At 40.8% G+C, this 21,904-nt stretch overlaps 1 protein-coding gene across 14 annotated transcripts in view; it reads left to right on the forward strand.

Annotated features, from left to right (window-relative positions):
• LDB2 (LIM domain binding 2) overlaps positions 1 to 15,344 on the forward strand; it is a 220,902-nt gene extending 205,558 nt beyond the window's left edge. For 3 of the 14 annotated variants that reach the window (XM_054204263.1, XM_054204266.1, XM_054204264.1), the window contains exons 7-9: positions 3,532 to 3,655; positions 4,796 to 4,947; positions 14,057 to 15,342. In XM_054204263.1, the coding sequence (XP_054060238.1) occupies positions 3,532 to 3,655; positions 4,796 to 4,947; positions 14,057 to 14,287 (507 nt within the window). In that variant the 3' untranslated portion in view covers positions 14,288 to 15,342. Of the gene's footprint in view, positions 1 to 3,531; positions 3,656 to 4,795; positions 4,948 to 11,188; positions 11,332 to 14,021 lie in introns of all 14 variants that reach the window. The other 11 variants (XM_054204270.1, XM_054204268.1, XM_054204272.1 and 8 more) reach the window with 11 other exon arrangements.
• Positions 15,345 to 21,904: the final 6,560 nt, after the last annotated feature.

The following is a 21,904-nucleotide window of genomic DNA, read 5'->3' on the forward strand; positions in this document are numbered from 1 at the left end:
TCAGCTAGTGCTAGACACCAATGTGTGGACCAATGAGTCCCACCTTTTGTGTTGTCTAAACGTGGAGCTTGGAAATATCTGTGTCTTGTCAAGCATTGCCATTAAAGGTTATGGGTCCCTGGAAATACGGACATTATTTCTGTGAGCATATGTTGTCACTGCACTGAAGTCTTTAAGTCTTTAGGGTGTTTTCCTGGGTGACTGATTCTGGCTGTGCAGAAAATAGTTGTAGAAGAGGTTGGTTTTGTTAGTGTTCCAAATATTATTATTATAGTACTACAGTAGACTAGTACATTTTAATATTATCTGATGCTTGAAAAAAATGTTAAAATAGACATTTTGAAAAGGAATCTCACAGACTGAGATTAGGTGATCTGTGGGGAATAGGCAGGCTAAGCCTGAGGCTTCTTCTATGTGCCAATGAATGTAGGAGTATGTAAAACATTTCATTAGCTTTATTTTAAGAAGTCATTTTGTAAAATGATGCAGTCAAACCAATCTGCCAGTTACCCTGCTCACTAGCAGCTGAAGGTGGCAGGTGGTTTTGGTTAACCTAGCTCTTAAATGCATCTTGCCCCACATTTTTAATCCATCTTTTTGCAAAAAACAAGCTACTGATTATCACTGGTAGGTTCCTCAGATTTAAGAAAATTGTACCGTGATCTTTTCGTCATTCAGGGATTTGGTTTTGAGTCACTTTAGATTTCAAGTAGGTCTCAAAGGTCACTGAAAAAGACTGTGAGATTTAGTATCAATCATTGTTAATCCAGTTCATTTTACATTTGTGCCCAATTCACATAAGCTAGATGCATTTAAAATGGACTTGTCATTATAGAGTGCAATGCCCTCCTATTATTCAGGCATCCAAACCTGACCTTACAATTTGCAGGCTTTAGAGGGAGAAAATGGTTGTGAATTCCCCAAAACCAGAAGAGGAATTCACACGAGCCTGTACAGCTCCCAAATATCCAGAAGATGAGACCATCCCATGTCCCAGTGTTGGGGTCCCAGCGCTTGTCATTGAGTCCATGTGTGTGAGATCAGTCAGGCATTGCTTCGTTTTGGGTCCATATCCCATTTTAATCTTGTGTGTGAAGTGAAAGAGATTATAGACAGGATCAGCAGTCAAGATATCTACAGACAGCAGGGACTGCATAGTTCTCCTCAGTTCGCATTACGGTTAATGCACAATAGGAAACATCTTTGCCAGATGATAAAGAAGAAACATTCTCTTAGTTGCCAACAATAAATATATATGGAGGAGTAAATGTGTCATGAATAAGGTGTCTCTAAGGAAATCTTGGAAGACCATACATGTGTATTTACATACTTTTAGTCTCAGCAGCAGTAGAGCTATGCGAGTGTAGTGTTCTGCCCTGGCTAACCAGTTTCTTAGGAATTATCACAGCTATCTTTTTCATGCTAGTTAGTATCTGCTCATAATGAGACAATTTAGGCAGCCCTGCCAGAATCCCAGACTTCCGAGAACCAAAGCAATGGTGTCAAATATGATCACAAATCTCTCTTTCTCTCTCACACACACACACAGACAAAACCTGAGCAAGTGTCTGCAGGTTTCAGAATAAATTGAATAAGAACTCAGAATACAACACCTCTTTCACAGCATAAACTGAATCCTGCACATACTTTAGGACCTGGTGCTCTTAATTTTTGGTAGAATATTGAACCAGAGGAAAATCTGAGCCCAAAGTGCACAATCTGATAGCAGCTTTCTGTCTATTAGATTAACTTGCAGATATTTATCTACAAAAATATATGTAAAAAGTCTATGCAAGAAAAAAGTCAATGAGGCAACTGCAGATTCAATTTCTGCAGTCGGAAAAAAAAAATTCCTCATACTGAAGCTCTTCATTCTCCCTGCTGCTTTATGTTATCTCTGTTTTAACTGCTGTTAATGAAAGGCTCATCAAAAAGCAGTGCCAATACACAATAATATTTAAATGCTGAATTAATCTCTTAGTGCTCATGGCAGCTCCCTTTCAGCTATTTTCCCTGCATATTTGGAATCTCCATTTATATGAGTGAGAGTGGGGTGCACATGAGGAGAATGGAGCAAACATTGATCGGCTCTGCAGCCCAGAGAGAATAATTTGCCTCATATCTCATATATTTGTAAAAGCATGGAAAGAAAACATCACAAGCTGAAGTAAATCCAAGATGCTCCTTCAGCAAGACTTCCTAAAATTAAGTAAATAACTCAAAACAAGACTCAAGTTATGCCTTTCTGCAGTCGCCATTCAAACTTCTAATAATTTGACCAACTTGTTTCCTTGCTTCTGTTGGTTAAAAAAATCCAAACCTTCACCTGCTTCTCAATGCAGTTCTGCTTTGAAAAGTGACTCTAAAAATGGCGTAGGCTCCATGTTTACTCTGGGTCAGCTTTTTCCTCATCAAATGTGCTCAGTTAGCAAGTAAGGAACCTTTTCCTCCCGTGTGCCAGCCCTGCAAATTTCAGGTGGAACCTAGGGGCCAGCCTGGAATTTTTCTTCTCATGTAGGATGACCAAAACCCCAAGGATCCTGCAAGCAAGAGTAAGCCCTCGATTACATGTGTGCAATTCTGTAGTCTTCTGTGGCTTTGCATAAGGTTTAACTGACTGGAAATGACTCTGTGGTGATAAACAGGAGGGAATAGAAACCAGCTCACTTTGTTCTTTATGCTAGATTTGCTGCGCTAACAGGAGCAAAAAGTGGTGAACAGTGATTTTAATTACTAAGTGAACAGATAAAAAATATATAAGACTCTATTTAAAGAAGAGGTTTGCTTGAAATTCCATGTTTTCAGAAATCTCCAGCTTCAACATAATAGATTATTAAAGCTGACGAGGAAAATGAAATGCTTCTCTTTTTTCTTGGACATGTCATTCATGTGATGAGAAGAGAATGTATAGTCCTCATAACAAGAAAAGAACAAAATAATTTGAATTATTTTGCATGCAATAGCAAGATTAAATATCATGTTTACAACCCTCATTTATGAGAAGTCTTCACTGTGGAGTGCAGCAGGTCAGAAGATCACTGTGTGTACATTTTGCTATACGGGAACGATAACCTGCTATGGGCATTTTATTATTTATTAATTCATCTTTGCGGCTTTGGCAATGGAGCATGAAAATTTTCTACTCTTCTGAAATCTCTGTAGTCTGGAAGACCACAGTTGAAGTTTCTCTGATATTTTATTTTTTTTAAATACTTAGAACAGCTGTCCTGGTTTGACGTAAAACAGAACCAATTTTCTTTTCAGTAATTTTATTTTTCAGTTAAGTCTCTTCTAACTGACTGCACTCTCTGAAATTAATGGCACGACAATAGCAAATAGTGAGCAAAAGTTCTCTCAATTCAGAGTTTTGATCCTGCAATCCCAGTGCAGATTAAACTGAGCTTTACAAGGCATACTCTGTTAGCAAGGGTTAAAAAAAAAAGCCAAGAATATACTTTCCAGCTATGTAAATACTGATCAACTGAGTCTTTGGCTTGGATGAAATCATTCTGTTCTGATTTTTTCTTCCAGTTGTGTGTAATACTGGAGCCAATGCAGGAACTGATGTCAAGACATAAAACTTACAATCTAAGTCCTCGAGACTGCTTGAAGACTTGCTTGTTTCAAAAATGGCAGAGAATGGTGGCCCCACCAGGTATGTTTCATTTCCAGTATTCTACGTATTTTATAGTTAAATTAATATAGAAACAATGGGAAAATTTACTGCAAATTTACTTACAAAGGAAAGTAAGAAGAATTAGCACTGTTCCAAAAGTAAGCCTGAAAATGATTCTGTTGTTTTATGATTTCAGTCTGACCCAACTGATTTATGGATGTGCACATTCAGATGGTTTCACTATGACTAGGGTATAATTTAGTACAAAAATATGCGTAGATGGAATGCAAAATGCCTACTGGCTCCATTAGAATTCATCGTTTGTGTAATTCAGCTTCCTGCTGTGACTTTGAAATTACAGCTACAATTCATAATTAATTGTCTTTGAGACTAATATAATGTTATTTACAGGCCTGGACCTAATCGCTTTCCTCTTACACCTCAAAATAATAATTCTCTCTTTTTTCAGATTATTAAAGATTTGTATATCTAAGACTATTCACATGGGTGCCCAGGCCAAATTTTGCAAAGTACAATTGCCCCTCTGTTATTTGCCAATTTAAGCAAAGCTGTGTAATTGTCCTGATTTGGTCTGAGTTTGGAAGACTCGCAGAGGACTGGCATTCAGTACTCTCTAACGTGTTCCTTTGGGAGTCGCAGTTTCAAAGACAGAGCCCACAGCAGAGGTAGAAGGAACTGAAATAGTAGTTGCTCGTGTGCTGTATCGATGGCAGCAGTAGAGTAGGAAGTGCCTTTAGCCCTTGCCCCTGGCTGGGTCAGTGGAGGCTGTACCCTACATCAGAATAAGACCTGGATTTTTGTTTAGCACAGTTGCTTGCTGTGTGACCTTCAGCAAGTTACACGGTCGCTTTGAGCATCATGATAGTTATCATGATTCTCCCAGTGGGAAAATGCTTTCTAATATCTTTATAGACAACGCTGGGAGAATAAACTTCATTAGTCCATTATACAAAATTGAAAGCAGATTCCTTTGGTTTGGGTCCCAGTATTATTCTACGGTTTGTGTGTCAAATCTACTGCTAGTTCTACTAGTACTACTACTAGTAAACATAGGAACTTAAAACTAGATGAAAAAGTATTTCAGCACTTCTGCGTATGGATCATTTTAGCACATGCTTTACAGTATCTGCCATTTGCTCTCCTTCCCATTTATTGCAGCAGAACCCACAAGACAACCGACAACGAAACGGAGAAAAAGGAAAAACTCTACCAGCAGCACTTCCAACAGCAGTGCTGGGAACAACGCAAATAGTACCAACAGCAAGAAAAAGTCAGCTGCTGCAAACCTGAGTCTATCAAGTCAGGTACCTGTAAGTCTCACTTTCCTTTTAGGCCTGAATCACTTATGGTGCTTTAATTTTTCCTTACATTGTAAAGAAGGTGCATTCTTGAGCCTAAAGTATCGCAAGCAAAAAGCGATCTTGCACAGTGTGCTGTGGAAGCTGGGAAATTAGTGGAGAGATGTGAAGAAGCCATTCTGCAGTGCAGCTTTTACGAATGACCCTCAAGCAGGGGTATCCTGAGGACCAGATGTGATTTTTTTAAGGCCTGGGCCAACTCCCCATCTTGTCAGTGGGAATCCTTCCACTGGCGGTGGGACTCAGATTTGGCCTCGTGTTTTTAGAGATAGCATGAGTCTTGCAGACTTCCATCTGCCAGGTGCTAAGTGAGGATGAGTCCCTGTGGAACAGGACAGCCGTAGCTGAGCAGACCGCTGGTCTCTCTACATTAGTACCTTACTTCTAACCGCTGCCGGGTTCAGATGCTTCAGTGGAACAGGTTATGAATTAAGTTACCTGCAGAGTTTATCTCTTTTTCTAACCACTCCACTTGCAGAGGGTCGATTCCCTGGAAAATGGGTCTTGGTTTATCCACTCTGCTAGCTGTAACTGTTGACATCCTAATTATATAGGGAAACACCCAGTCATTTCCAGAACCGTACCAGCACTGTAGTAATGTCAGGTTTATTGCCTTAGTCACAATATAGGGGTAATCAGACCCCAAATTGGGACAAAGTGTGCCTTAGTCAATAAGGAGATAGCTTATGCTTTTTAAAGCTAGGGAAATTAATTTGATATTATAGGAAGTATAAAGTGGTATCTTGGGAATAACATGCAGGGATTTTTATTGGATTTCTGATCAGCAGATAGAAAAGGACTAGGTCTCCTCTGAAGCCTCACAAAGAATATAGGCCTTTTGTTAGCACAAAGCAGGCACTTCCTAGGAAGCTTGAATACCCAGATAAAAAAGAAGAGTAGGCTAACATCAGTGAAATGAAATGAAGATTTTTGTTTAGCAACTGATTCAGCAATCCACTAGCTTACAGAAGCTTTGGGCTTCAGTACATTAAACTCATATTTTCTCCTTGTCATATTAAAATTTTCACGTGGCTCACATCCCTGGGGTCAGATTCTTTCCCTAATATAGGCATCTCTGGGGTTCTCTGGCAACACAAAGCAGTCAGAAGGCCAGCTACTTGATCCCCTGGTGGCAAGGACCACTCTGCCTCACTGTGTCTGCCAGAAAACCCCTTGGATCAATAATCAACCATATTTAAGGAAAAACAGCAATTTGGTGCAAAACTGAGCAACCAGCTAGTTCCCTGCTGTCTCCAAGTTTAAACGACAGTAAAATCACTTTATCTTGGCTACTCCTTGCCCTGAGTTCAGTTCAGTAGGACCAGAATCTGACCCCCTGCCTCTCTTCAGCCTGCTCCTCCCTGGAGAGATGGCTTTTGTTGGCTTCAGTGGTAGCCATGTGTACTCGTACATCTGAGTGTGATTAATTGAGCCCTCTGATAGTTACCTGTCACTCCCACTGAAATTTAAGCTGATTTCAGGTACTGAAAGGCTACTCCTGACAGAAGAAATAATCAAGGCTACTTTTCCTGATGGAGATCATAGTTGAGCATCTGAGACATAATGAGGAAGTTTATCATGGTATGAGGGATAGATTTTTATTCTTCATTGACTTTCAGGATGCTGCATAGTCAATATTTTTCAATATTCATTGCTTTCTGTACCAGAGTAGCAAGATGGTCCAAACTCTTTTGTATGGAGGATCAGGTTCCATTTTTAGGACTCTTCTTCTTCCCCTCTGCACAGTGGAAGATGCTTAGCTGTTTGGTTTGGCGTACTAACAGCTCTTCCCATCTTTGCCACAGCAAAGATAGCAAACCAGATGGAATTGATGGTTGGGCCACCCTGTAGAGTAGACAGAACTCAAAATAATTTTAGCAGTAGGATATTTCGGTGTAAAACTATTCAACACTTTTCAGTTAAATAGGGAGATGTTACCATGTTTCTTCAAAATTATGAGTTCTTTGAAGTGGGCCTTGTTAGAGGCTTGCCATTGCTTTCCAAAGTTAGCTGCAGGTAGCAGTAACTTGCTTTTTGTTTCTTTCTCTTAGCTTCACCTTAAAGCGAATCAGTCTGTAGTTAATGTTTGATTTCCCTTATCTGCGATAGAAGACAAGATATCCTGAAACACTATATGACAGTTTTGAACTAACTTAAAGCGTCGTTTGGACATAGAGCTTTCTATGAATGGGACTTTGCTGGTCAGTAGAAAATAGCTACTGAAATAATTAATTTTCAGTGCTAAAAGCATTTGCCCCCTCATTATTAGAAAAGAGGAATTAAATCATTGCATCTTCTGTGCAGATGATTCACATAAGCAGAGCTAGTTTTAGTTCCATTTTTCCCATCATCCTGTCTGGAGAACCCCAACAATGAGTTCATATCCATACCAAATCTGGATTAATATGGAGTCACTGTACTCCAGCATTCTCTTTTTCTCTAGTGATTTCTTCCCAGACAGCAAAGACAGCCTCTCCACCATAATAGAATCTAATTCCTTATTTCTTGTCACTTTTATGCTCCTATGTTGGTTTCTTTTTGGTAGTAAATTAAACCTGGTTAGAGAATGTTTCCTTAGCCTCTGTTCTCTGTAATGTTTCTTGGTTTAGGACATCAGTAATTATTCAGTTTTGCTCCTACAGTAATGCTGTGTACACTCTGGCAAATGTGTGAATTTACAGTATCCCTTATCCAAATTTCTCACCCCCACCATTAGCTTCTTTTTCTTTAACAAGGTCTTCATGTCTAGAGAGGCAAATTTTCCATGTTCAGGACAGTGACTGGAAAGCAGCTGGAGTGCCATCAGCTGTGACAAAGCTTGACACTTCAGAAAGATTTGTCATTTTCCCCATAGCCGCTTCCAGACCTTCAGATAAATACATGGGGCTAGGCAAACCTTGACCAATGAGATGGAACATTGTTTGTCACGTACACATTCTTCTTCAGTAATAGGAGATTGTGTCACTTCCTCTATCTGTGTATTTTCTGATCAATTCTTCAGGCAGGGACAATGCTGACAATACAGAGCCAAGCCCAGAAAGTGAAAGTTGTGGTTTTATTTCCATGCATGGGTCATGTTGGCACTGCACCCTGAAGTTCAGTTGCTGAAGCCTAATCAATCAGTATCATTTCTGCCTTTTGTGTTACCTTAAATTTATTAGTGATTTGACGGTTTTGACACATTCTGATGCATCTTTAATAACAGAGTCTTCAAAAGCATCTTAATGGTCTCTGCCAGTGGGTGGGTACGCATCTTCCCTCTCATCAGCAATTTGAAAAGGGTCAGTCTCAGTCTGTCCTCAAATCTGTAACTATTTTTTATACTTTCTCCACCCTACTAAATAAAATACAAAGTTTTACCCTTTTGACAGTCACTTGCACTCTGTTATGCTCATTTTCCTTTATAATGTGGTCTCTGTGATTCTGATAGTGATTCTTATGCTATTGGTTGCAGACCTTCAGCATCTCCTCTTGTCAATATTACTCTTCCTTCCCGAGTCCCTTGTTTAACACCTTTCCTACATATTACATATTTTCTACATTCTGAAAACAAACGTAGTTAGCCAATGTGCTACATGATTGCACCGCACAACTCATGCCTAGGTTGGCCTATTACTTGTCCAGTGATGCTTTTGACCTGAATCCTGCAGATGCTGAGGCAACACGCTGTAGCGTCTTGGACATAGAACCAAGTGCTGCTACAGTCACTCCAATAGCACAAATAGAAAAACATTTTTCTATTTTTCTCAACAGAAATTGTCTTCTCTCAGGCTTTCATGGGTGCAGGCTCAATACTTCCAGTGCTTTCTACAAATGCATTGACTTGTTTTTAGCGCATAAAGAAAGTCAATGGAACAGGGACCCAGAAATTGTAGTCTACTCAGCTGTCTTAGTCTCAGCAGATGCTGGTCATTTGAACTGTTCTTAGTTTTGTTCATGTTCTCAGTCATATCTGATCTTTGGAAGAAAAGTTAACCCATTGTGCAGAAACCGGAATTACCAATTTCCTCTTTCCTCTAAACGAAGAGCAAAGATAGGCAAGATTCCTTCCGCAAGGTTCACAGAAAATTTGTCTTTCTAATGTTAGCCTTCCTATGATTTCAAAGAAATTAGTTGTCTAATTTGGGTGAGTCATTGCCTTATCACTTAGCATTACTAATTTCCTCTAATATGTGAAGCTAGAAGGAGTGTTTTCCCAAGTCTTTGCTCAGTTTTCGAGCCTCTTTACAGGCTGAGGTCTGATTTCTTTGCATTTTTCATATTCTTCTGTTTCAAATAAAACTTTCTTGCAAGACCAGGCCCCTGTATGTAGCACAGTGACCTGTATACTGTGATCTGTGGATTGCAGCTGTATGCAAGATCATCCATAGGGGTCCATACCTCCTTATCACTTAAGTATCGCTTTCCATTTAGTTTAATAAAAACAGTGCACATTGATCCATTTTCATCTCTTTGAACTTGGAAATTTGACACCAATGCACAACTCTCACAAACTCTAAGAACCATTGCTCTAGGCTGCTCCCAGTCATAACCACAGAAATTAATAGGTGGATTTTACTTTCATTTACTAATGAAGATCCTGTTGAGTGTAATACTGTAACCATGAACCCAGTGAAATATCATTTGTGTTGGAAAGAATAAAGCCTCACTACATGCCACTAAGTAAATCAAATGTTCTTTGTTACATCCAGAGTCTTAATTAGAGTCTCCTTGCACTCTTTAAGCAAGTTACATACCTCAGTAATCTCTCTTTCTCTTTGTAGTCCTCTGTAAGCTCCTCAAAAGCCAAATCCGTAAACGAACCTGCTAATGTTGAAGAGAGCAATACAACCTTTTACATGTTTTGGAAACAGGGGGTAGGTTTAGGTGGTTTGTAATGGACGTTGTAGTACCAGCGCTTCAGTTCCAGGGCCAGAAGATTAGTGTCAGAAATTATCCCGTGTCTCAGAACCATGCAATTCAGAATCTAAGATTTAGCCATAAGGAGATGAGAGTCAACAAATTGGTTTGCGGTTGTTGTGCTTTAGGAAAAATATTCCAAACGAGACCAGAATGTCAAGTTAACAGAGAGGACTATGATGAGATGTGAAAGATAATCATTTTCCTCTAGAAAATGTTTACTCTGAAACCTAATTAAAATGTCAGTTCTATTTCTATAGATGATTTCAACACCAGCGTCAGTCCAGTGTTTTTATCTTGGAGGCAGTGACCATTATGGGTGTGGGTAGCAATGGGGCTCTCAGTCATTAATAATTTTTGTAGCAAGGAGCTAAGAAGTCAATTATTGAAATAATCATCACTAACAATTCTGTAAGAGGGAAGGAAGGCAGGCAGGAGGAGGTACCCTTCTTCTTTTGACTTAGCACTTAGAGGTATGCTGGCTGCTAAAACTAGTGCAACTTCCAGTCCTTGGAGTATGAGGCTTGCTTGAACAATATGCTTGATCATTTCAGGCGTTTTTCATTATCTCAGGTTTGTGAAGCACTGTTTGTCTGCTTCTGGGGACTGTGACACCTGAGCTACAAACTAGTCACCGTAAAACACTGAGCGGGGCAGCATTTTAACAGCAGCAAAGATGGCAGGCATAGAGATGGGGAATTTTACATGTCCCACCACACATTTTTACCTCCAGACTCCAGTGAGACATTGTTTAGCCATCGTGTTATCTTTCAAATCGCAAGTTTAAAAGTTTAGTTACATTACTGGGCATAGCAGAGCCAAACTTTGAAGCTAGGTATAAAAAAGGTGAAGCTTGAGAAATCACCAGTCTGTTAAATAGAAATGCCTGCATTTGAGTCGTGTATGAAGTGGTCTCTGTGTCTAGTTTGTATGCATCAATTTAAGTTTGGATGGCAACTAGGGTTATTTCAGGATGAAAGGTATGATATACATGAAAGCTGCTTTTGTGGTTGTATTATTAAATAATACATTTCTATCACATAATGTAAAACATCCACTGCTTTATTTACAGTGCTTCATTGCAACCATATTTTACTATCATGAGACATTCCTTGACCAAAAATGTTGTTTCTAATCACAGAGTAAATTAATAAGATTGAGTGACTACAGTCTAAATCTTTTTTAAACTAATCTAGTCAAATATGTGCTACCATAACTAGGCCATAGCAGTGTGTGCTGCCGTGCAAGAGACTAGGGTTTAATTCTTGGATTCTGCTTCTCACTCCATGAGCAGGAGCTAGGAGCACTCCAGAGCTGCAGCCTCAACCCTGGGAGGGATGGAGCCTTGTGTCATTCAACAGCAGTGACCCCCACTGGCCAATTTAAGGAGAAGCATTGAGGGGCTCTAAAAGGAGTCACTTCCAGTCCTCCTCAGAGGTTGGTGGTCATTGCACGGGATCTAGTGAGTGGAGGTTCAATGGGGTGCACTCGGTGGGGTCTTCAGCTTTCAGTCTGAGGAGCAGAATCCTCTCCGGGGAGGAACCAGCATGTGCGCTTCCTGAGACACTATTTTTGCCTGACATAACTATAAGTGACAGGATTGTCAAGAATATATATATATATATAACATTATTTTTTTTAAAAATGTCCTGTAACTAATGCTGTGATATCTATCTTTTAAATAGAATCAGGGAAAACTCCACTAACCTCAATATAATTTAGTTTAATTCCCAGAGAGAGAGAGAGAGAGAGATACTCAATAGCATGGAGACAAATATAAGTGCAAACTGTCCTCTCAGTGGGTGTCATTATTCTAAAGGAATACTATTTGCAAAGAATCTGAGAAATTAGAGATGGAAATACTCACAAGGTCATTGAGCATCTCCCCGCTGATGCACGAAGGTTTCCTACCACAGATTGAGATTTTTCCCAGCCCAGTGTTAGGTGACCTGAGCGGCAAAGCTAGCATCGTTCCAGTGGGGTCATTAATCCTCAGTCTGCGCTTCTCAGTAACAGGAATATTGTCTTAGCAGTAGGGGTTACATTTCCATTTACTCAGTGTCATCTTAGTACCCTAGTTTACATCTCATTGGGTTGGCCTAAAGCGATCCTCTTCCTTTCAGCACTTGCAGCTGTTAAGCATATTTACCCCTCCCAATTATTTGGCGAATGTAATAAATATTTAATTCTTTCATGTGGCCTCCCCAGCCGGCTGTTCCAGCCCCACAGTTATTTTTGATGTGCTTCTCAAAGTCTCATCCAAGTTGCCAACCCTTTGCTGGTATGGCAACAGGGAGAACTTGAGGTCCATACTCGAGAGCGTTGAAGTAAGAGGAACTGTTGCCACCTCGGTCTGTGACTCTGTATTTCAGCCACCGTGGTCCTTTTTGCCTGCCACATCCCACTGCACGCTCCAACCCGACTCGCTGTCCTCTGCCAGGTCTCTCTTGTCATTACTGCTCTCGCAATACCACGGGGTCAGGTCCGGTTCAGCGGTGCGCACTACACACTGTTGTTTAGAGGGACAAAATAAATTAGGATAAACTTTTGGTTATAAACACTTTTGTCTTTTGAGCTTCTATGTCACAAAGCTGTGTGTGAGTTTTATTTAACCAAATGTTTTATGGATATATGGAGTAACAAAATACAGACAATGTAAAGAAGAAATCATGTAACAGTTTCCATCCACTCACAAATTTTTCACATAGCACAGGCTGAAAATGTGATATAAACGTTCTTGTGTAGCATGTCAGCCTTTGCTGAGGGATATCAAGAAACACTGTAAATACTTACAGGCAATAATTTGTATTGTTTCATGGTGAAGGAAGTACGTACCTGATGAAAAAGAAACCTTATTAAATGCAAACATTTGTCTTCTGTTTGCTTTTTACAACTGCTTTTACATTCACAAGGAGGAACAGATCCTTTAAAATATGAATCTGTTGTTCACTAGGATGCTTGGAAGGGCTTCTTAAATCAGCAGGTACAAAGCTAGACATCTGGAATCACTGCACTCCTACCAAGCGCTAGCTGCTGCCCTGCCACCTGAGCTGCATGAAAAGATGCATCCCACTTCTTTCTTTAGTGGTTAGCACAGCAGCCTCATCCTCCGCTGAACAGAGAGAGCGAGAGAGCTCTCTGGCTTTGCACCTTTGCTTTCCAATCTCAAGTTTGCACCTTTCTATCCCATGCTGGCTAGGATTTTTGCAGCAAATACGTGATGCACTGGAGTACAGTAGGCGGTTTACTTGTTTTCATGGAAGGACAATTTGTATTTAAAGCAGTGATTAGATGAATTCTTTCTTTCTTGCATGCTTCAGTTTTTGATGACTACTAGCTTCATCAGTGTAATTATAATTAGCACTCTTCATCTTCCTTTTACGGTACCAGCTGGACAGATTGGTCCTCTTACTGCACAGATTGGCGGCAGGGTTGCCTACATGGAGTTAGGTGACAGGCACCATGAAATAACAGATGGTAAATTCAGGGCTTGTTGGCAATCAGCAGGTTTTTGCTAATGACTTAATTAGCTATGCAAATTGTCAAATCAGTGTGAACATTGTTTTTATCGAAAACTTTACCTAAATTAATTACCATAATTAAGTAGCAGAATGTCAAGTATATTGGATGCGTAAAAGGGCTTGGCTGGCTATGGATAAGAGAGTTACCATCTTTATTAGAGTGCTGTGCTCCACATTTGAGAAGTCTGAGGATAAGAAATGTGGTTTCTTTTAAACTACTTTTAAAATACGCGTGTTGCCGAGTTGCAACACAGATGCACCTTGGTGCCTTTCCAATTAAAATGGCTCAGGAAAGAATTACCGGATAAAGGCTAAATATTTGAAGCAGGAGTTTAAGGCAGTTTCATAGCCTGCTTCTTTGCTTAAAATCATGCGCATTTTACAGTCTACCTGCTTTTCAGTTCTGGGGTTTCTGAGATCCAGAGCCATGAGCATGCAGCCAGAGAGATGTGTTATAATTTTTCGTTTAAATTAGAAATAAAGTGTAAGCCTGTCTCCTGGTTCCTACTATGCAGGAACTTATAACTCTGTTGTTCAAATATCGCAAAGTTAAGAGATGCAAATTCTCTAACATGATTTTTTTAAGTTGATTTTTTCTCTCTCAAGGTTTCCATATAACAAATATTGGGTGCTGTTCACAGGATGTGATGGTGGTAGGAGAACCAACTCTGATGGGAGGCGAATTTGGGGATGAAGACGAAAGGCTCATCACTAGATTAGAGAATACACAGTACGATGCAGCAAATGGCATGGATGATGAAGAAGATTTCAACAATTCACCTGCACTGGGAAATAACAGCCCGTGGAACAGCAAACCTCCTGCTAACCAGGAGACTAAATCTGAAAACCCCACACCACAAGCTTCCCAATAGGTTACTCTGCAGCGGTACCCGCTGCGATGTATGTCAGTGGGTTATCAATTACTGTTTCACAGCATTCTTCAAAAAAAATTGAAAAATACACCTCTCAACGGATACAGTATCTATTTCTAAACTAAAGCTATCCGATTTTTTTTAATTAGGGAAAACTCTTGTATAAGCTTCCATATACATTTCTTGGAAGCATTCACATACAACATGATACTGGCACTGACCTCAATTAAAATAATTGAAAATTAAACAGCATCTCGTGGCAAATTTCTGACAATGCATTTTATTGGAAGGGGTTGTTTTTTCCTCGTCAAACAATGGCCATATTTTAACAAGTCATCAGTGCTCAGGATCTCATTAACGTAACTATGTAAAACTTTTTACAATTGTAATATATTTTCTGCTTTTCAACTTGCACCTGAAATTTCTTGTTTCAGAAAAAATCAGCTTTTAAGGAAAAGTAATTTAAAGTAACTTTTGTTCTTTCTTTAACTTTTCTTTCATCGGTTAATCATTTAAAGGATCCAGCATTTTTAATTTACGTTTAGCTGATGCCAGTAGATACTCTTTCCATCATTTAATAAAAATGCTGAAACAAGAAATGTCTTTTTTTCATCAAAGACATGAGAAATATTTTTATGTGGAAAAAGACACCCAGTCCTATGAGAGTTTATGCTTTGTAAAATTGCTGTCGATCCAGATATTTTAAAGCCATGTAATCCATTAACTTTGTGGGCAGCTTAATAAATCTAAAACTTTTGTGTTTTTATTATTGTATCTGAGTTGGCTTTGTTGTTATTTCTTTTCATAGTATATTTCTTGTATAATATTTTTGTAAAGCCCTCAAACCATTTTTTGGTTTACTTTTTTTTTTTTTTTTTTTTTTTTTGATTCCGGTGTATTTATGTGAAACTTTATAAAAGAAACTAATTTTTTTCATTTACATATTAATATGTTCCACTCATCATGTAAAGACACAGTGAGTCAGTGTGTTATATAATACAACTGTATTTTATGTATGCTTTGCCAATAAGTGTGCCAATAAACTGTGTTAACAAATGTGCTCGTGTATCATGCATTCACAGTTCCTTGCATGTAAAAGACGCACACCCAGGGTCACGCACCAGGAGTTTTTTCGGAATTAGCGTTTTACTGCATTACAGTCGTTTTCCAGAAACACGGAAAGCCTGTCGTTTAGGTGCGAATCGCTTACAGCTCAATTTGGTTAGGTGCGCTTTTTTTTTTTTTGACATTAATGATGTGTAACAGCGCAGGTCGGTAACAGCGGCGAGAGCCGAGCACGAGGGAGCGCAGGGCATCCAGCAAGCGCACCTCCATCCTGAACTTTGCATCCCTCGCCTTCCAGGGCTGGGGCTTATCGGGGCAGGGATTTCCACTCTGCTGAATTCTGTCTGATAGTTTGACGGTGAGTCCCTCAACCGGGGCTGAGAGGATTTAAAAAAATTCTCCTTCTTTCTTCCCTTTGCTATCAAATCCATTGGCCACGGGAGCAAGCGAAACCTCTGGACTGGTGCGGCCGCTCTGAATACAGCCCGGCGTGTGAAGCCCCTGGGCTGAGCCGGGGGCCTGAGGCACACGCCTGCATCCCGAAGCCACTGAGAAGCCCTGCAAGGTGCACCCTGCGGGTGGCAAATACTTACAGGGAGAATTAACCACACAGAGATACTGAATCTACATGATCCTGCCTTTTGTGCAGGGAAGTGATGTTTAGCTCTTGACTGAAACTCTGCTTTTAATATTACCGACATTATAAAAGCATCTGAAGAACTCCTTTTTTTTTTTTCTAAGTGTACCCAGAAGCCACCTTAGGGAAATGTGTCTCCCAAGTGTATATATGTGTTTTTTAAGCACACTTTTGCTGGATGTGATTCTGCCAAATAGTTTTGAAACCACCATCACGGAAGAAATACAGGGCAAAGCACCCTGCGTGGCCGCTTGGTCCTTCAGCAGGAGACGACTCCCTCTCTGCCTGACGAACGAGCCTCAGCCTCCGACTTGGGCACCATTCTCCTGCAAGCAAAGTCCTGCTTTGATGAATTTTGGCACCCGTGGTGGGCCTCACAGGAAGATAGCCTAAAGGACACTCCAGGTTTCTGCAGGATCTAGAGCACAAAAGCCATCAATCGCAGGGTAGAATTTAAAACTAACTAAATAACAAATGCAGGCTGAGTGTGCCTGCACAGATAGTAACGCTGCTCCTTCATAACACCTGCGTGTTATGTAGGAAACGGTAGGTCTATCATTCAGAGACTATATCAGCCCCGATTTTTCCATGTAAATAATTAAGTTCACAATGTATTCCATTAAGGGATCACTGGCTCCTATATAGCTGCTATAACATTACAATTATACACTGTAATTCTAATGTTCAAAAACACTAATCATTCATACTACATTTCCATGAGCACACTCTAAAAGGCGTTCCTTATTATTAATCTTTCAAGACTGGCACTACTATTTCAATTTTTAAAAGATTTATGATGTCATATTACTCCTGTTGTTTCAGTAAATAAACATAGGAACCCTTGAAAAATGGGTAACAGACTCCTCCGAGTGCTGTCCTTGAATTAATCTGGAAGGACGCTTTCTCCATATCTCCTCAAGAACCCTGTCTACAGGCTATCAATCCACCCTGTTGTGGTTAGGGTGAATAACAGACGGAGCTAGCCGATTTTATTTATCCACTTATTTATTCATAAAAGAAAATGTCCAAATAGGCCGGCTCAACGCGGTGGTTTGAGGTGCGCCGCAGCTGCCCATGCAGTCTCGTCGTTGCTGCTTCCTTCGTCCTCGCACCCTGGGATGCCCCATGGCCTTTTCTTGCCATTTTTCCAATGACATGGTAAACTCGTCAAGACAGAGCCTGTGATCCTGCGTCTTTCCATGTGCTTAGAATCACAGAATCATAGAATGGCCTAGGTTGGAAGGGACCTTTCAGATCATCTAGTCCAACCATCAACCTAACTCTGACAAAAACCACCACTAAACCATATCTCTAAGCACTACGTCTAACTGTCTTTTAAATACCTCCAGGGATGGTGACTCAACCACTGCCCCGGGCAGCCTGTTCCAATGCTTGATAACCCTTTCAGTGCAAAAATTTTTTCTAATATCCAGTCTAAACCTCCCCTGGCCTGTCAGTAGAGAATTCAGGTACAGCGATCCCATTAACTACTGGATTTTATGCCTTTTGGGTGTGGGTTGCAGCTTTTGTGTGCTCCGGGAGCGCCTGATGCAGAGATGTGGGAAAGGTGAACAAAGATCACAAAAACACCTTCACGAGAGCCGAGGTGGCAGCCTGAAGAATGCAAGCTTGAAACTAACAATTAATTTTACTGTAATCTAATCTCACCACCTACCAGAACGTTGTATCTCTCTTAGAATGTGGGAGGAAATAATGTTGTTGACACTTTCCTCTGGGGAGACCTGCAGTTATTAAAAGGAGGAAGGAAACTTATCTCACGATGCTGAAATACTTTCAAAGAGAAAGCTCTTGTTTGTTTTCACTAAATGGAGGGAAATAGTGGCCATGAGAGGTGCCCTTGCTGACCAGAGGGAGGAAATTCCAGGAGTTTACTTAGAAAAGCAGAATCATATAATTAGTAAAGTGACTAAGAACACTGATAACTAGGCTGGTTGCTCTTACAAAGGACTTGGAACATGGAGGAATCATAAGCACTGCTGGGTTTTGGTGATTCTTTGAATTGCTTTGCTTGTGGATTTGGGTTTTTTTTGTCTTGGGCTGGCAAAGTCCACTTCTCAGGGAGCTGCCAACTCACGGGAGTCACCATCTGGTCTCACCAGCTGCCCCTCGTGAGAACATTTCAGTTCTTAAAGTTCCTTCATTCTCCTTTTTCACAATGAGCCAGAATAAGCAACATTTGCAGCTTTGTAGTCTTTTTGGAATGAAGGTGTCCTTGGGTTTCATCATCTATGCCTTGGTGTGTATGAATGTAATAATGTTGTAGGATAATTCAGTTTGGAAGGGGCCTTGGGAGGTGTGGCTGGTGTTCGTACACTTGCAGCAGCATGGGGCTCTCTGAAAGTTGTAAGCGACTAATTTTTGACCTTGGTCCTACCCTGGCACATTTGGGAAGCATAACCAGCTTGTGTCCTTGGGGAACAGAGCGCAAATACCCATCACCAGAGAGCTGCCGAGGAGAATCGGCCTTGAAGTGTGCCGACAGAGATGGGGGTACAGGGAAAGGCAAATACTGAACGGAAAGGCAAAATGCTGAGCAGCACTGGATGTTCTCCAACACCAGGGTGCAGAGAGGTTCCTTACCCTACCTTTTGCTGCAAAACACCGTTAAAGGAGCCTAAATGATAGAACAGCTGTAAGAACAGACTAAATTTTGCAATTTCATGGCCTCCATGAAAACCCTATTTTAGCAAAGACAGGATGAAAGAGAAAACATGAATGATTGATACCGAAGGAAACCCAGTTTGTGCCTAATACATCCTGGAGAAACTGCTAATGGAAATTGAATAGTCCTGAAAATATTTCCTGAGACTGCAACTCTGATCAAGTAGCCCTATGGTGATATATCGCACGTCCAAATTAAAGCTGCCCTGGGGCGCAAGTAACCCCAGCAGCTGGTTTTACTGCGCAGGACTGGATGATTTGTATGTTTTTTCTAGCTTTTTGACAGCGTATTTTTATACAAGGCTGAGGCCTGACTCTTCTACTATGTTAAGAGCAGCTAATGAATATTTAACATCCCATAGAACTGATGTGACTCTGGCATATCATTATGCTTCGATTAGGAAGTCTGGTGGTACCCCAGCATTGCAGCATGGCAGATGGTACCTTTAGATAAAGAGTCACTTTTGGAAGTCTCTAAATTTATGGACCATGCCGCTGTGTTTCATGAGCAGATATGAATTTCCACTGAATGTTGGTAGTATTAAAATCTGTTTTAATTTAGTGTGGGTTTTTGACAGCGACTAGTACAAGTTCTTTCAAAGGGAGAGGCTTTATTAGGAGCAGCGATGGAGCAATCTAACTGTAGGAGCATTTCTTCCATGACCCCCTGAGTCACTTCTGAGATAAAAGAACTATATCCCTTACATCGAGAAATAATTTTAATGGGTCTATGGGCAGTCTTAATCCGTAAGCGCATTTTAAAACACCATTATGCACTAAAGATGACATCAGAGAATAATACACTTGTGCACACAGAATCAGAAACTTTATAAAAAGCATCCAGCCACAGCAGAGCACAAACACGCCAGCTCCCCGAGAAGCTCCTGATTGCGCTTCCATCAGCTTTACAGGGAGCAGGATGAGACTGATACGCTCCAGTTTGGATAAGTTACTAAATGCATCCCTGGTAACTCAGGTGCTGCTGAGTGCCGTTACTGCACATTGGCAGGGGAACGTGCTTCAGCTGAACCTTGGCAAACGCCCACCCGCGGTGCTTCTGTTCCTGTCGGACACACAGATTTAGGATCCTTTAGGTCTGTGCTCATAGCTGGAGTCCAAAATTCTTCAGGGTGCTTTTCTTTTCTTTCTGTGCGTGGTTGTGGGGGTTTTATGAGGGTGGGGATTTTTTTGCTTTGGTTTGGTTTTTTTTAATTTGTACTGTGATCTATGATATAAATACTTCTCAGGTGTCCAAGATCTTACCAGTCGGAAGGTGGCACGCAGAACAGTGTGTGTGTGTGGAGCAGTATTTTACATTGTGCTAAAAGGAATTCTGTCCGATCTCTGGAGATTCTCAAGTTGTGTATCGCCCCCGTTTAATTAATAGCTCTGTCTCAACAACTCGGAATTCATCTGAGCTAGTATGTACAATTTTGTATTGAACAGACATAATGTATAAGGCTAGCGCCTCCCTCGTAAGTGCATTAGGAGACGTTTTAGCAAATGCTTGAAATGAAGCAGACGTTTAACACTCCTTATCACATTCGACTGCAACTCTCATTTCATCACATGAAGTTTCATCCTCCCTGAGCGATCTCTTGGGGGGTCTGAGTACTGGAAAAGCTTTTAAAAACTGTGTTTGGTGCTTTCAGATGCTGGGTTGAGGGTGGGTTTTTTTCCCATCTCTCTTTGATAGCTTATGAAAATTTGTTTGCCGTTTTGCCCAAAGTTTTTTCACCTTCCATCTTCTTCTGGCTACGTGTAAAACAAAACGCAGGACTGTCTTGTACTCCACACAGACAGACCTATCAAAACCAAGGTGGGATGCTCCTGGCTTGCCAAGAGAGATCAAATTCAGCAGACAGAAGGTGTGAAATTTAGGAACTGTGATGGATACTGGGGCGTGTGTCTGTCTTTGACTGCAAACTCCATTTTGAAAGGGAATTTTCAGCTGTTTTCATTGAAATCTCCCTTTCAGATTAAACTTGTGGTGCCAAAGAGTGATGACAAAAGGTGAGCAACTGAGACAGCTATCTTTTTGTACAGGTTTTTCAGCTGTTCTATGACTGTCTCTATGCTTAAATCATCAGCTCCTCCGACATGAATCAGGTGAGAAGTGCTACAATTTATAGGAGCCGGGCCCATAGCTACGGTGTCCCTGGACAGTGATCAAGAACCTCTGTTGTGGTTCTTGAGCTTTGTAGGAGCAATACAATTTTATTTTTGCATACTGTGGCTACCACCTCCTCTGCTTGCTTTTGTATCAACAGGCATGGGGAGTTTCAAGTTGGCTTTGTTCAGCAAATTTCCAAGTTTTGCTGTCATTTCAGCCTAAGGGCTCAGAAAAACGTAACTTACATCAGCCTTCTTTCTCCCAGAAAATGTATTATTTTCCAATATCCCCCCGCTTTTTTTTTTTTAAGCTTGAACCCCCTTGAGAAGGGTCTAACTCACAAATTTCACGCAGCAGGATTTGGCTTTACTGTAGATGCCAGCTGCATTCCTGTGAGGGGGGGAAAGAAATAATACTAATGACCAGTTTATAATGAGTGACTGAACAGTGGCACTCCACAGGGAGGCAACGTTTTTAAGCTCAAGACCATGTAATAGTGGGATGTGGGCTTTTAACATGGAAACAGAGTTGTCAAGTCCTATGATTTCATTGTGAGACCCGCGGCATAGCCAGTTCTCAAGAAGGGAGGAGAAGTGTCGGGGAAGGAAGGAGTGGTCTGCGTAGTAATTGCCTTCAAACAGTCTGATGCTTCAGAAAGTGGCAATCTACAGGACGGCAGTTTCTAAGAAAAGTCCATAATCTGGGGAAGAAAATTGCAATCAGTAATGAAGGAAACCTTCCAGAGACGGGCTTCACACAGGCACTGCCAGGTACCAGGGTGGGCACATACCTGCAAGGTCAAGACTCAAAAGGGAAATGGAAAATTGATTTTATTTTATTTTTTTTTAATTCATTTTATCCAATTATTTGATTTTTTAATCATCTGCGATGATGCAAGTCAGCGCCAAGACTGTTCTGCTTTCTTAACAGCAACAACCCCCTTTGAGTAACAGATGGATTAATTTGAAATAACCCTTGAGGTAAAATAAACAAAACACACGGACAGTCCCACCTTGAAACCAGTAGTCATTTTGTCAGATTAAAGGCCTGGCTGCAGTCACAGCTTTCCAGGACTGTTGCACCCGTCCACCTACACCTCACCCTCTGTCCGAGCACCCCG

The sequence above is a fragment of the Rissa tridactyla genome, chromosome 5 (genome assembly GCF_028500815.1).
Source record: "Rissa tridactyla isolate bRisTri1 chromosome 5, bRisTri1.patW.cur.20221130, whole genome shotgun sequence".
NCBI lineage: Eukaryota > Metazoa > Chordata > Aves > Charadriiformes > Laridae > Rissa > Rissa tridactyla.